This window comes from Malus sylvestris, chromosome 14 (assembly GCF_916048215.2).
Source record: "Malus sylvestris chromosome 14, drMalSylv7.2, whole genome shotgun sequence".
NCBI classification, from domain to species: Eukaryota; Viridiplantae; Streptophyta; class Magnoliopsida; order Rosales; family Rosaceae; genus Malus; species Malus sylvestris.
In genome coordinates, this window is record NC_062273.1 from 26,240,016 (window position 1) to 26,256,118 (window position 16,103).

The 16,103-nt window shown below is 35.3% G+C and overlaps 1 protein-coding gene and 1 long non-coding RNA gene across 2 annotated transcripts; one reads left to right on the top strand and one right to left on the bottom strand.

The window, feature by feature from the left end:
- Positions 1–1,096: 1,096 nt before the first annotated feature.
- Positions 1,097–3,163, bottom strand: LOC126598765 (uncharacterized). The gene is made up of 3 exons (XR_007614960.1): positions 2,519–3,163; positions 2,347–2,441; positions 1,097–2,219 (listed from the first exon to the last, which is right to left on the bottom strand). It is a non-coding gene; the product is annotated as an uncharacterized LOC126598765 (long non-coding RNA).
- Positions 3,164–10,088: 6,925 nt separating this feature from the next.
- On the top strand, positions 10,089–14,529 carry LOC126598609 (LRR receptor-like serine/threonine-protein kinase FEI 2). The gene is made up of 13 exons (XM_050264974.1): positions 10,089–10,404; positions 10,754–10,889; positions 10,992–11,063; positions 11,153–11,224; positions 11,364–11,435; positions 11,604–11,675; positions 11,766–11,837; positions 12,278–12,387; positions 12,544–12,717; positions 12,802–13,134; positions 13,253–13,507; positions 13,830–13,963; positions 14,077–14,529. Exons 1-13 carry the CDS (start codon positions 10,317–10,319, stop codon positions 14,299–14,301), a joined length of 1,815 nt encoding a protein of 604 aa, XP_050120931.1. The 5' UTR covers positions 10,089–10,316; the 3' UTR covers positions 14,302–14,529.
- Positions 14,530–16,103: the final 1,574 nt, after the last annotated feature.

Below are 16,103 nucleotides of genomic sequence, written 5' to 3' on the forward strand. Positions count from 1 at the left end.
GAATCAATTAAACCAAACTAATTAAACGGTAATCAATGGAGAGGTGAGCATCACCCCCACTTTAGAGAATGATTTGAGCTTAGCCCACCCACCATATAATTTTTGGCTTCGCCATTGAATCTAACAAAAATTTTGAACTGATTCAGAGAGAAAGATAGAAGAGATCCCGTTGAAAGAGAGATGAGAAGTAAATGGAAGATGGAGTCAAATTCAAAGATGTTAAAGTGTTGCAGCTGAAAATGGGGAAGGGGTTGAGATTTAGCTGTTGTTGGCTTAATTTGAACAGATTGGACTTGGCGGTGCATATTGAACACATTTGAACACAGTAAATCGAGAATCCACGAGACGAATGCGATGTCTGAAATGAATCGATCTGACTCGCAACAGATACGCGATGCACAGTGGCCAACCACAAATCTAATTAAACCCACAATGCGAGACCGGCTCTATCCGCCGGATTGTCGACGTCTTCTTGTCCAGTTATATCTGCTTTACCAGCGAGCGGTGGTTTGTTCTTCATTTTTTTCAAATTTTGAATTTGTTATTGAATTTCGATTGTGGTTTAGAAAAACACACAAACGAGGGTGGGCTGGGGTTGCAGACTTGCAGTGGAGTCGAAGGTAGGGGAATTCACGGTGCGATGGTTTTGCAATTTTGAACTTAACTTATTTTTTAAAAGTTGAAGTCTCAATTTAGTCCAAGAATTATTACCTCAGTGAAAATTAGGTTCTTAAATTATTTTTTTGGTAAAATAAGTTCCAAACTTCATTAAAAATTGCTAATTTCATCCATACTATTATATTCAAAGTTATTTTATCCAATTTGTCGTCATCTTAAGCCACTTGACACACTTTAGAGTGTAATACTATCTTTTATTTCGCCAATAAGCCCTTGACATTTCATATAGATTGCATATTTAATGTCTAATTTATCATCCAAATTTAACTCCATATACTATTTGTTTATGAAAAATTACCAATTTACAATCCAATGTGTATGACACACCCCGACCGGAGTCGAGGCATGATGGTCGTCGCCTGAAGGTGACGTAACCAAAAGTGTAAGTGATGTAAAAATGTGAATAATTTAAAACCGAAACTAGAGCTCATTTAAACTAATAAAGTGAGTGCGCAGTAGTGGGTATAACTCATAAAATACAAATGTTCAGAATATAGATGACAAATAGTGTAGTTGAAACTAGTTAAGTATTTAATACACAACGGGATAAGTTCCTACACTTAAACAGGGATATGTCAGAATCGCTGGTTAATCCTCATACGCCACAAAGTAATTCAACTATCTAGGACCTAGAGGGGCGAAAAAACAAAAGGGTGAGTGGGCAAAAACAAAAGTTTATAAAAACCATTTATTTTCTGAATATACTAACCCCTCGCCATAAAACATGTATAATTTCCATAAAAATCATACTACATAAAAGTATGAAATCAAATGCAAATCAACAGTAAATCCAGAAGTATGCCACATCACAATATCTCAATAGTAATATAAGTAAAATCAAGGGTTCAATCAATCTATACTAGCACACAAGTCGGAGTCGCCTAATGCGACTTGTACGAATGAACTAATGCTCATCAATCTATGCTAGCACAAGAGTCGGAGTCGCCAAATGCGACCTGTACGACATGACTATGTGTATTCATAATATACTCTCTAATGCTATAATCACGTGAAGACTGGCGCTAATCGCGATCATCTACGAGTCGGAGTTGCCTAATGCAACTTGTACGACATGATTAGCACATACTTGGATCCAAGGCGAGCGTGTGGTGCGGAGGTGAACGTACACGAGAAAGACTAGCCATGGCCTAGGGCGAGCATTAATGCTGGGGTGCAGCAATGATGAGCAGACTACATAAATATAAGCATGCCATAACAATTCAATAATTCTAGTCAACATAATAAACTTATATGACAATAAACTTACTTGCGCATCCCGTAGGATTATTTTAGTATTTCACCATAGTACAACATTTCTTATAACGTTATTTAATCATGGCATGATATGCATAAATCAATTCAAAAGCATTTATGGAAACTATAAAGTTTATATATATATATATATGCATAAATCAATTCAAAAGCATATATGGAAACTATAAAGTTTATATATATACGAAAACAAATGCCCACTCACTAATACGTTGATGGATCGTAGCCCCCTAGCCTCGCTTGTCCTCGTATGTTAGGGTAAGTCTCCCCTATATGTGAAACAACTAATAATAATTAGTTAATTAACACATACACTAAAAGCTAGGAAAAACCCCTCATAGTTTGCTCAAATGGAAGGTTTGAATATACAAAAACATTATACTCGACTTCACGGACCCGTATGCTTCAACCACTTGCCAGCCGGAGGCCGGACGCGCCCTCACGAGCCGCCTAGCCCATGACCACACACACAGGCACGCACCTGGCAGAGACTGACAGAAACCAGAAGTATTCCTTCAGACTTGACAGAATATTCCGTTAAACAGTTAACAGAACTTAACGGCGTTACCTGACGCCGTTAGAATATTCCGTCAACTTTGACAGAATATTCTTCATCTTCTCTGGTGAGTCTCGCCGTTCGCCGTCGCCGTCTGGTTCGCCGGTTTCTGGGAAAAAAATTCAAAACCTCATAACTTGCTTATTTCTTCACCATTTTCAACGATCTTCATATGGAAATGAAGCTATTGAGGAGAAGAACAAGATTGTACTTTTCAGAAGTCCAAAAAAAGTGGATGAGAATGGGCTGAAAAAGCCTCGAAAGGTTCAGCCTATTTTTCTACTCCTCGAAAACGTGTATTTCGACGTTAGTTCTTCTTCAAACCTAGGCTAATGGCCTCGGGGAGTTGAGTAGGTGCTTGCACAACCTTCAAAAACTTGTAACTCAGCCGGAATCACGTCGGAGCAAACTCGTCCGAGTCAGAGCTTCCGAGTTGACAAGTTAAAACTTACCCATTTGAGAATCAGTTTGTACGGTTGGGTTTGTGGGTTCGAGAGGAACACGATGGTGTGGTTTATTAAGTTTAATATGTGAGTGTTTGATGAAGGTCCTTGTAGTTGCGGAGAATAAAGAGTGACAGGTGAAGAGAGAGAAATGGAGAAGATGAGAGAGAAAGAGAAAGGTTTTCTGATTGGTTGAGAAAGAGATAGAGATATGTCTTATTGGTGGAGATAAGTGAGGATGAGATTTGATTGGTGGGTGAAACAAGTCACGGATAGGTTTTTAAAAGAAGAAAATGATAAGGTTTGGTACACATTTTAGATTACACAGAATCTGTCCCCTTATCAAAAACAGTGTTTCCAACACTGGATAATTTACACACGTGCACAAACCTACTCGCTATTTACATACTTTAATGTAACGTAACTTTTTCGTTACCACTCCAATTTGGGTCTAAATCGTGCTCACGTGATCGTAACAACTAGTACTATTTAATTACGATAATGAGAAAAATAATTAAAAGCTGAATAACCACGTCCACGTCACTTTGCCAATAAGGGCATAAATGTCAATTTACACACTCGATGAGAAATTACATGGAAAATTAGGGACGGGCATCACATGTACCACATGTAAGTAACATTACTTAAATTGATGGAAAATTGAATACAGTAGCTTCAAATCTAATATTAGGGATGTAATTGGTAGATTTTTATAATTCAATGACTGAGTTTTTGGAAAAAAAAAAAATAGTTTAGAGACCTAATTTTTACTCAAGTGATAATTCAGGGACTAAATTGCTAGTTCACTTTTTTTTTAATTTTTTTCTTTTCTATATAATTAGAAATATTTTGTTATTATTTAAGTAATTAGTTATAAGGTTTAAATTGTCAATTTATTAACAAAACTTTGACTGAATGAGCTATGTGAAAGTGAATTTAAACCTGAAGGGGTGTCAGTATAATGTCTCAAACGTGAGGGAGTTTTGTGAAAACTCAATAAACCTTAAGAGGTATTGGTGTAATTAACCCATTATCAATTAACTAAGACGGGTGTAAGTGCAACTTCCACTTTGGCACATAAGGACACAAGCTAAATTAAGGGCTAATTTGGTATTATCATGCTTTTTAGAAAGAAAAAAATTATTATTGTTGTGCTGTGAGAATAAATGGCTATAAAATAAAGTTGTTGAGTGTTTAGTCAATTTTTTTGTAAAAGTGATTTTAACAAAAAAAAAAAGTAGTGTTTGAGTGTATGGTAAATTTTTATCTAAAACTGCTATGACTACGTGAAATGACTAAAAGCATATGATGTTGAATGTAATATAATAAATGTAAGGGAAAATGTTGTAATTTTGTAACATATGCGAGGGTGTACTTGCCCTTTGAAAATTTCATGAGTAGTGTTCACGTACATGCTTTAAAAAAAACGTTTTTTTAAGAAGCATGATAGATCATGCTTCTACTTTTCTACTGATTTTCCAATATATATTCAGACCATATTGTAAATAAATGCCAAATATATGAATGTGAATTTGCCAAGGTTCTAAAAGACGTTAGGCGGATTTAAGTAAATTCATTATATTTCATGTAAATAAGTGTTTGTTTATACTTAATATATATATATAATTTCATCATAAACTACAAAAAATAATAACATATGTATTATGAAGTATTAGAACATAATGAAAACATAGGGAACAAGCATATAGTGTGTGCTCATATAAGTATTCAACAAGTCTCTTACAATTTATTGAAATAAATTAAATGCAAATTGAAAGTTATCTATTTTCTGTTTAATTGAGTCGCAACCTAGGCAGGTGCCTAGGCGGTCTGGGTGGGCAAGGCAGGCGCCTCAGCTGGTCTAGGTGCCCTTTCTTAATTTTCAAACGCCTAGGCATTAATCGGGACGGTGACCAACCGTCTAGAGCCTAGGCGGGGCCTAAGCGGCCCTAGACAGAGATTTTTAGAATAGTTTCAATTTGCAGTGTAGGAAAAAGCTTGAGGACATTTTCAGGGTGGAGCTAAAGAAGAAAAAAAACCTAAAGGAAGGGGTGACAAATGATCTAATGGATGGGCTTATGCAGATTAAAGACGATGAAGGCAATAAATTAAGTGACCAAGAGGTTCTAGACAACATTGTCAGCCTTGGTATCGCTGGATATGCATCCACTTCTCTATCAATAATGCGGACTTTATATTATCTCGAAAAATACCCTGACGTCCTCCAAAAGCTTCGCGTATGATCATAGCATATCACTGTTGGAGATAGTGCATCAGATGCCATCTCAGCAATTCTGTTATGCCACCTCAGATAAATGGTTAGTTAGTTAGTAACTGTCAGCTAGCTTAAGGACTAAGGGTCTAGATAAGAAGATTGTAAGGCTACTGTATTCATTCAATTCTGAACAAATACAAAGATAATCTCTCTCTCTCTCTCTCTCTCTCTCTCTCTCTCTCTCTCTCTCTCTCTCTCTCATCTCTTCGATCATAAGGTTCTGTGATATCTGTGTTTCTCGCCTTCATCAATGGCAGAATCATTGATATGTTAACACTCACCATCTCTCATAATTTGACTCGAAAAAAGAAACATTCATTTAATTATGTTTCATCTTGACGCGGTTTTCGTGATATGTAATTGCAGGAAGAGAATATGGCTATACACAAGAACAAGACCGGGGAGTTTATCACATATGAAGATGTTTCAAAAATGAAATACACAAACAAGGTACTTTATCTGTATGCATTGAGGGATTTACCATTTATTATATATTGATGCAAAGAGCTTATAGCTTAATTTACTGTAGTGCTGCATCTGATGTTCTGATTCCCCCTTCTAATAACGTTTGTATAAAAGAGAAAAGTCATTCATTATTAGTATCGTTATGCATCTCCCGCGATACTCCTTGTAACAAAGAATTAATCTCAAGCCAAAGCTATTGCACTTCATATAATGATATACAGGTGGTGGAAGAAACAATAAGACTGGCCAACGTTGCAGCATTTGTTTTCCGATTGGCTACTAAGGAAGTTGAGTATAAAGGTAACAAAATGTAAATTATGTTTTTAATTACCATCGGCACACATAATTTTTTGTGTGTTTCTAACCAAATTGATTGGTGTAGGTTATAAAATACCCAAGGATTGGAGAGTGATTGTTTGGGTTCGATATCTCCACACAAATTCAGAGAATTTTGATGATCCCATGTGCTTCAACCCAGATAGATGGAATGTAAGTCAATATTCTAACACGATGAATTAATTGAAGATAAATTACTAAGTAATTAATGGGTGTAGTTTCACTCCTTCAGGAATCAGCTAAGCTCTGAACATACCAAGTTTTTGGTGGTGGATCGAGAATATGTGCAGGAAACTTGCTTGTCAAGATACAACTTGCAGTATTTTTACATCATTTGTCTATAGGATACAAGTAAGGAAACTCAATTTGAAGCTTTAGTATATATTTTTTATGCTATTAAATGTCAACACACTATAGACATAATTCTTGAATTTTATTGTGATTGAAATTTTTTAGATGGAAATTGGTCAATCCAAATGCTGAGATGATTTATCTTTCACATCCATCACCAGTCGATAAGATTGGCGTCACGTTCAACAAAATTTAGAAATCCATTTTCTCATAGCCTCATCCATATATATTGTTTGACATCTCACCGTTCTATTTTCCCAAGTCGTAGGCCTGCTTTTAATTTCAAAAATGGAAAAAAAAAAACCCAAAGAAAAGGAAGTAGAATAATTATTTCTAGTGTCTTGTTGGTTGTGAATCATGTATTAATGTATGTCTTTTCTCGTTCTTATGCTCCAACGTTTATTTCCACTATAATGATTTGGTACTCTTTTTCTTCTGTCTCTATCAATATAATTGGGTAGATACAGCCATCTGGTGTTATTCATTAATATAAGCCTGGGTGGTTCATAGGATGCAAGTAATATTATAAACCACTCTTTAAAAATTATTTCTGCAAAAAATCATTCAAATATAAAATCATTTTGTCTTCAACTATATAAAAATAGATGGACATATTTAGTAATAACATTATGAACCGTTATCTATTGCGACAATTGATTGACTAAATTATCTTATTAATTGAATTTTGTAGAAATGATCTTTACGTACATATTGATTTACAGTATAAACGGTTATGATCATAAACATGAGATTTTGTGAATCGGTCTCGAAGTAAATTGAGAAGGTATTCCACTTCAATCTTAAGGAGTCAATATCCAATCTTTTGAAAATGAGCATTAAACAGAATAGATTGTCATGAATTTTGTTTTAAAGTTGCAATCCATCACATCCTATAGGGACAAAAGTGGAAAGGGATCCTCTCGGGATCCTTTCCTCATAATCCACCATGTTGGGGGATCCAGACCATTGAAATTTGATCCAATGGTTAACGTTATTATAACTTTGAAAGTGAGTCCTCGTTTGTAGTTGTTTGATCAAATTTCAATAACCCGAATTCCCGAATTTGATGGATTAGGTGGAAGAGATCCGAAGAAGATCTCTTTCCGACAAAAGTAATAATAAGGACAATACCTGCAGGTTAGTGCTCATTATCTCATTAGGGAATCAAATCATATAATAGGACGCGACATGAAAGCATTTTCAGTGGGTTTGGTATTCCTTTGTCTATTTGCTCAGCCTGGTCAGACGAAAAATCAACTCGGAATCAACCACAACTATATAGTCGAGTATGGCACTGGCCTTAAGCGAGGATAAGAGCCGGGGGGATTGATTCACATATTCTGTAGCTAGACAGGGTCAAGGGACATACGTGGATATCTCTATGGGAGTGGGGGTGGCCTTGGTTTGGGGAGGCTTGCCACTATTGGGGTTGCTCTTGTGGTGGTGGAATGAGCTTTGGATATTGCTTCCTCAAACTAGTGGTGAATTTGATCTAAAATCGAGTTCGAAGCACTATTAACTAGTGGTAATTTAGGATAGAGTGATCTAAATTTGGTACACATAAAACAAAAAAGATCATAAATAATCTGTATATTAAGAAACTATTTGTAAGTTTGGAACTGGACATCTCCTAGATACCATTCAACATTCATGGAATTGTCTTTCACCATGTTGGTCAGGTCCTTAATTATCTTAACTAATTTCACCACAAAAATCAATTGAGAGCTTTTAAAAGGACTATGTGTCCGTTGAGTTATTAGGCATAAATAGTTTCTTACGGACACGTCTTCTTGTTTCTTGGACTACATGTATCCGTTGAGTTATTAGGCACGGACAGTTTCTTATAGGCACACCATCATATTCCATGGATATATATGGTCATTAATGCTTTTTTATTGTACATGCATGCATGTGGTGTAATTGTCAATAGGATACAAGTAAGGAGCAATCTTGTTACATCCTTATTAAATATATCGATATGTATTTTCGAATGAGCTGAACTTTATGTACTTGAATTTTTCAGATGGAAATTGATCAATCCAGATGCAACATCAGTTGATGGAGTTGATAACACCGTTAACAAAATTTATCAATCCATTTTCTCAACAAATTCCATTGATAAGGCTTCATAGTTTGTTGTCCTCCCTTATTTCCCACGACCATGCCTAACTAGGTTCCTTTGAACGCAAAAAAAAAAAATTAATTAAACAAAAGAAAATTGAACTCTCTATTAGTTATTGTAATCAATTAGTTTAGGAACTGTCTCGGCCCCAAATGATACTTGGATGCAGTTTCGTGATTTTTTCTTCTAGAATCTGATAAGATGGTTGGAACTTTTGGTTTGTTCTTTTCAACTTCATGGTATCCCTTTTATGATAAATGGGGTTAATGCTATGAACTCATAAAACAAGATTGATTATAATTTGGAGTTGTTTTTATTCTAACCATGAATGGTAATTGTTGATTAAGGACAATATTGGCTTCGTTCTTATATATAAGGATTAAGTATTGAAAACTCTTCAATCTTTTAATGTCATTTTAAATTGGTCTCAACATTTTTAAACATTCTAAATAAGTACTCAACTTATTAAAAATGTTACATCCATTAAGTCCCAATTAATTTATGTTAAATTAACTAGGGCTTACTTTGTCTCCAAATCAATAGAAGGTCATGGAGGTTGCTGAAATGGTATTGACTGTCATGATACGACCGCTACCATCTTCACTGGCTACAAAGAAGAATTGGAAGTTGAATCAATTAGTGAGTTTGGAGTGGGACTCATTATTGCCAATTGTACATTTAACGAAAAATTAATTGGGGCTTAACGGATATGAGACCAATTTGATATTTGTTGAAATGTTTAAAAAGGTTGAGACCAATTTGAAATGACACTAAAAAATTAAGAGTATTAGGTACTTAATCCTATATACAATGAAGTTGAATTATCAAAGCCTTCCTTATTTATCTTTTGAGTTAGTTATAAATGTGTCCCAAAAATGTTTCACGGTTCTCACTTTGATCCTCAATTATTATTTTTTGTTTCATCTTAAAATTGTCTTAAACTTTTCAAGTATGTCTAATGATGACTATCAATAACGTCTATTACAAAATTAGCATAAGTAGGTCACTTGTGGGGTTGGCACTCATTGGCAAAACAAATTAATAAACCGCCAAATCCAATTCGACTATTTAGGTATAAATTATAATTTTCACTTTTGTTGTCGGTCCCCATTTTAAAGAATGCTCAAACAAAAATGTCTAAAAGTTGTGCAATTTCACCCAAAATCCGAGGCATCCGTCACTGCACTTGCCTAGTCGTGTGCACAACAAATGACCAATTCTATCAATTTAAAAAGTTCTAGTAGTGTGCACAATAAATGACTAATTATATCAATCTAAAAAGTCTAGAAATAAGATGAGAAAATAATTCAATGACCGAAGTAAAAGAACACCAAAATTTTAGTGACAAATATACAAGTAACCTACTTTGACATTATGATAAAAATAAAGTTCTATCATAAAATTAATTAATAATTTATAAAAAAAATTAATTAACAATATAAAAAATATATGCAATATCTTTTTTTTTTTCACGTGAAATTCACTCTCAACTAGGGTTGTGAACTCTTATGATCAATTTTTTGAATTCGTGGACAACGGCCTCTTTCTGCACAACTTTCATTACTCATTTTCGAAAGTCTGCCCTTCACTCTGCTCTAATAGGAAAAAGCAATCTCTCTCTCTCCCTCTCTCTCGCTCTCTCGCTCTCCGTGCTTCAAAATTATTATTAGTGTATTGGTAATGGTAGTACCCCACCAAGCACCACAGCTTGCTTCATCATAGTTTATCTCCCCTTACTCTCTCTCTGTCTCTCTCTGCTTCCCAAAGCTTGAAACTTTGAGCACAGTGAGTGAAGTGGCTGAGCTCAGAAACAAGAAGATGCAGAAGGGTTTGGTTTGGATTTTCTCAATGATTTCAGTTGCAATCTTCTCCTCCCATTGCTCTCTTGCTCTTATCAGCCAAGATGGTAAGCAAAACCCTCCACTTCTCTGTTTTATTGGTTTTTTTTTAATTTTTTTTTTCTGTTCTAATGTCTCTAGTTTTTGGACATTTCGTCGATGAAAAATGGAGGCATTGTGTTAAAATTTTCATCTTTTCTTTATTTATGATGGACATTTACTTTACTAGTCAATTAGTTGCATTTTGTTGAGCCGGAAGTTCTGATTTTCTTTGGTCATTAATGGCAAACATATAAAAATCAAATCTTTACTGATAATTTACATTCTTTCTGCATTTCCTCAAGTATTATATTTGGGGTTTATATATGAAATTATTAATCTTGTTTCTTGTGTTTTTTGGTAATTATTTTGCTTCAGGTTTGGCATTGTTGGAAATCAAAAGCACTTTGAATGACAGCAGAAACATTCTCAGTGACTGGCAGGATTCTGATGAATCACCCTGTAATTGGACTGGCATTACTTGCCATCCTCAGGACCTTAGAGTCAGCTCTATGTAAGTCTTCAAACCCTACTTTTCAATTTACTCAAACTGCTTTTGATTTAATCTGCTTGTTTTCAAAGTGCTTTTCATATATTTTGAATTGGGTTTTTGCAGTAACTTGCCTTACATGCAACTGGGAGGGACTATATCTCCCAGCATTGGTAAACTCAGTAGATTACAGAGACTGTGAGTCCAATACTGAATTAGTAAAAACTCAGCTGAGAAGTCCTCCAATTTTGATTTTCTTCTGATTGTGCTTTTTCAATGTAAACCAGGGCACTTCACCAAAACAGCTTACATGGAAACATTCCTAATGAAATTACCAATTGTGCTGAGCTTAGGGCTCTGTAAGTCGAAAACCGAAACGGCTTTGCTCTCTTTTCTGTTTCTTCTTTGAGTTGTGAAATATATTTCAGGTGTCACTTTGCCTTCTATTTATATTGACTCTAGCATTGAGCATTGCATACTTTATCTTCAATCTGTTAGGTACTTGAGGGCTAACTACCTTCAAGGAGGTATTCCATCAGATATCGGAAACCTTTCTTCTCTCACCATACTGTAAGAATTTCTTTGTTCTTATCTTTTCTGTTTACGGAGTCTTGCGTGCTTAATTATCAATAGCTTGTATTGGGAAATTGGAATTTGAATTATCACCATAGTAATTGCAACTGACTGATTTAAATACTTTACACTCCTGTGTTGATGAACTTTACAATGAAATTGTAGGGATTTATCAAGCAATTTATTAAGAGGTGCTATACCTTCATCTATCGGCCGCCTCTCAAAATTACACTTTTTGTAAGCTATAACAAAGTACCAAATGGTATTCTACGTAGTTTTTTAATTGGATTGGTGTCTGAATAGCATTATTGCCTATGTATGTCATAGGAACTTGTCCACCAACTTCTTAAGCGGTGAAATCCCAGACATTGGAATTCTAAGCACTTTTGGGAACGATTCGTAAGTACTCACTGTCTCTCTCGACACTTTCATGTTGAGTGAAAATGGCCTAATCGAATCGAACACACACACACACACACACTCACTGTTAAATCCCTAGAGACTGAGTCTTTAATTATACGTGTATGTATGTATGTTTGTGCGGCTTAAGCTAAACAAACACTCATAGCCTAGTGTAATTGTGCTTTTTGAACTAAGATTTAGGCATGCATTATACTTATGTGAGCCAATTGCCCATTTTGACTGATTTGTCTGTAAAGGTTTTGAACTGGTCGATAAATTAATTCACGAATAAAGATGTTTCCACTAACTTTTCAGTAATTATATAGCACCAATTGTGCACTATATGCAGTACAGATAGGACCTTCAATACCTTCTCTCTTCTTCCTGTCTGAAGCATTTGTCATCTTGTTCTGAAATTTCCTTGAACATTCATATAGGTTTGTTGGCAATCTAGATCTTTGTGGCCAACAAGTGCACAAGCCCTGTCGGACCTCATTGGGATTTCCTGCAGTGCTACCAAAGAATGCTGTAAGTGATGAAGCAGCAGGCAAGTTCTCGATCCCTTTTCATCAGCTTTCTAGTCGAACGACAAGTTTTCTAAAATGCAGTTCTGGAATTTTGTAAATCACATCTAACCAAATTCTTATATAAAAAGTAGCAATGTGCTTATGCTAATTTATTGAATTCACTGTGGATATTCCAGTGCCCTCTAGACGATCTTCTCATTACATCAAAGGAGTGCTTATTGGTGCAATGTCTGCCTTGGGCTTTGCGTTTTTCACTCTCCTTACCTTCCTTTGGGTTCGGTTTCTTTCGAAAAAGGAAAGAGTGGCTAAAAAATACACTGAAGTTAAAAAGCAAGTAAATCAAGAATCAAGTAAGCTCGATGTTTTCTGGACTTCATACAGTTATAAACTCAAACTTTATTATGGTTGCTAACAAAAATTTGAACATTTGACAGGTACAAAACTCATTACTTTCCATGGTGATATGCCCTACCCTTCAAGTGAAATCATTGAAAAGCTAGAGTCGCTCGATGAAGAGGATGTTGTAGGATCAGGAGGATTTGGCACTGTATACAGAATGGTTATGAATGATTGTGGTACTTTTGCTGTTAAAAGAATTGATAGAAGTCGGGAAGGATGTGATCAAGTTTTTGAGAGGGAGTTAGAGATCTTGGGTAGCATTAAGCACATAAACCTAGTTAACCTGCGAGGCTACTGCAGGCTCCCTGTTTCAAAGCTTCTCATATATGATTATCTAGCTATGGGCAGTTTAGATGATTTCTTGCATGGTAAGTGTCACCTCTCAGAATGTGCTAGAAATGAATGCTTTTTTGGGGATAGACTAGCTTGAATCGAATGATTATTTCATTTGCTTTTTTTTTTCCGTAATGTCTTTATCTCCTTTAGAGCATTGGGTGGAAGAGCGGCCTTTGAACTGGAATGCTCGTTTGAAAATTGCCCTGGGTTCTGCTCGAGGCATAGCATACCTGCACCATGACTGCTCTCCGAAGATAGTACACCGTGACATAAAATCGAGCAACATTCTTCTAAATGAAAACTTGGATCCCCATGTCTCTGACTTTGGCCTTGCAAAGCTTTTGGTGGATGAGGATGCCCATATTACGACAGTGGTGGCTGGCACCTTTGGCTATCTGGCTCCAGGTTTGTCCCATATTATGGTCTTGTATGCATTTCGTAACCCTGTTTCCGCTGTAAGTAAATATAGTAGAGCTAGATTATGGTGATCACACGGTTCAATCGTTATAGATTTTGATATACAGTCACCTATGTCGGACATCCTTACCATGATTTACCATTTAGTGAATGTTTATCACACAACTAAATGAATGCTGAATGAATTATCTCTGCCCTAAAAGTTAAAACCTGCTTGATCAAAATATGAGATGACTGACTAATCGCTCGCTGTAATATTGAAATATGAAATTTATAGAAATGCTAATCAATTGGTTTTTGGTTATTGCAGAGTATCTGCAAAGTGGGAGAGCCACTCAGAAGACAGATGTGTATAGCTTCGGAGTTCTATTGCTAGAGCTTGTGACCGGAAAAAGACCTACTGATCCTACGTTTGTAAAACGAGGCTTAAATGTTGTTGGTTGGGTAAGCTCCTTTCCTTCCTAAAATTACTATGACAGATGCATTCATATTTTTCACGTAAGACAATGTTGTCAGACCACAGTATCGATCTGAATAACTCTTTCATTAATATGCAGATGAACACCCAATTGAGAGAAAACAGGCTGCATGAAGTAGTAGACAAAAGGTGCAAAGATGCAGATGCTGAAACTGTGGAAGCAATTCTTGAAATCGCGGCAAGGTGCACCGATGCAAACCCTGATGACCGGCCATCAATGAACCAGGTATTGCAGTTGCTAGAGCCAGAGGTCATGTCACCGTGCCCGAGCGATTTCTACGAGTCTCATTCAGATCATTACTGATCATTAGGCTAAAATGCCTAATGACTGCAGGATTACAGAATGCTCATTCATGTTCTATTGAGTTTGTGCTGTTGTCCCTGCCCCTCCCTGGGGTAAAGAATGTAAATTAAATTATATGTATCAGACAAACCATGGTATCCAATTTCTGCTTGGATGGCACAAACCCAAAAGAAGAAAAAAGATTCCCATGCAAACATTTGCAAAGAGCTGCAAGCTTTCCTTTCTTTATTCTACATGTCATGGTTTTCTTTTATTTTCTATTTTATTTCCAATGTTAGGCAAACGACCACACATGGGAAAACACAACCGTTCATTTGTGTTTTCTTTTATATAATTGGAATGGAAGACTCGAATACGTAACTTCGCGTGCAAGGGTAAATTCTTAATTATTTAAGGTACACGTCTCTTGCAGAGCCAATCGTTTTTAAATCACAAATTAAGTCGTCTTCATAAAAGTCAACTAAATTGAAGATATCTCCAAAGGTGATGCAAATACGTCAATTAGGATCAAAAGGCATTATTTTTCAAAGGGCGATACTATTTTTGATGCGGCAACTGAGTCATTTGACTCTTTACTTTTTAACTGTGTTTTTTTTTTCACAACAAACAAAGATAGAGTCAAATTTCTTCAATTTAACTGTTTTTTTAATGCATGAGGGCCATTGACAACTAATAGGATGAAAACTAAATTCAATTTTTAATTATTTTTTAATAATTAATATAACTATGGGGTCCAATATATTAATAAAATAAGGAAGCATTTTTGCTTATCTTCATATACTATAGTGTATGCTCTTTTAAATAAACATTTGACACATCTATTAGAAACGAAGAAGATCTAACATCTATATCAATTGGCCATATCAACCATCAAATAAAATTTTAACATAAATATGACATCTCTTTTAAAAATTCTAAACTATGCTTATACAACAAATTGACGATTTTAAAACAATCACTGAGTACTACGGTCTAGTGGTATTCCTCTTCACTTGTAAGTGAGAGGTATTAGGTTCGATTCTCGCCAAAGGCGAATTTTAAACACATTATTGCTACCCACCTCATTAGTGTAGATAATATCATTTGTAAAAAATTAAAAAAAAAGGCTTTGTAGCCAAAATGGTCCCTGAGATTGTCCACCATCCATTATGTTGGTCATTTAAAAACTCCGTTAAGTGTCCCGGAGCTCTTGGCCAAAAGTTTGGGCAATTTTCAAAGCTTCGTAACTCAATCGTTTCTTAACCAAATTCGACCCATACTATATCAAATTGAAGATAGGAAAGTGTATAATAAGATTATACTATTTGGTGTAAGTGCATGATTAAATATTAACAAGTTGCAAGGCAGAGGGTACAATACAGGGTTATAATACTTTTATTCATCAAGTTGTATAATTTGACGGTTTGTTTTATTCACACCTTATACTACATTCAACATACTTTCAACTTATTTTTTCAACATATTTAATCCACTTTATATTTACTTTTTTTTTTAAAAAGTATATTAACGCATCTCATTTATTTTTCTTATTTTTCAATACTACCTCGACATTTCACACTCTCATAGACATCCAGCATCACACTGTTCTCAGTTTCAAAACAATAGAATAATCTGAATTTTAGAGACAAGAAAGATAGATTAATTGTTATATAAAATCTCCAACATGCCGTCTAATTTATACATCCGAGTATGCTTTCAAATTTTCTTGAACAATCAACGTTGGAGTCCAAAAGCCCTGAAGCACAAACAGTAGGGACTATTCTTAAGGTCAGGTCATTTGTTTAAATGGCTTTCATGTTCGT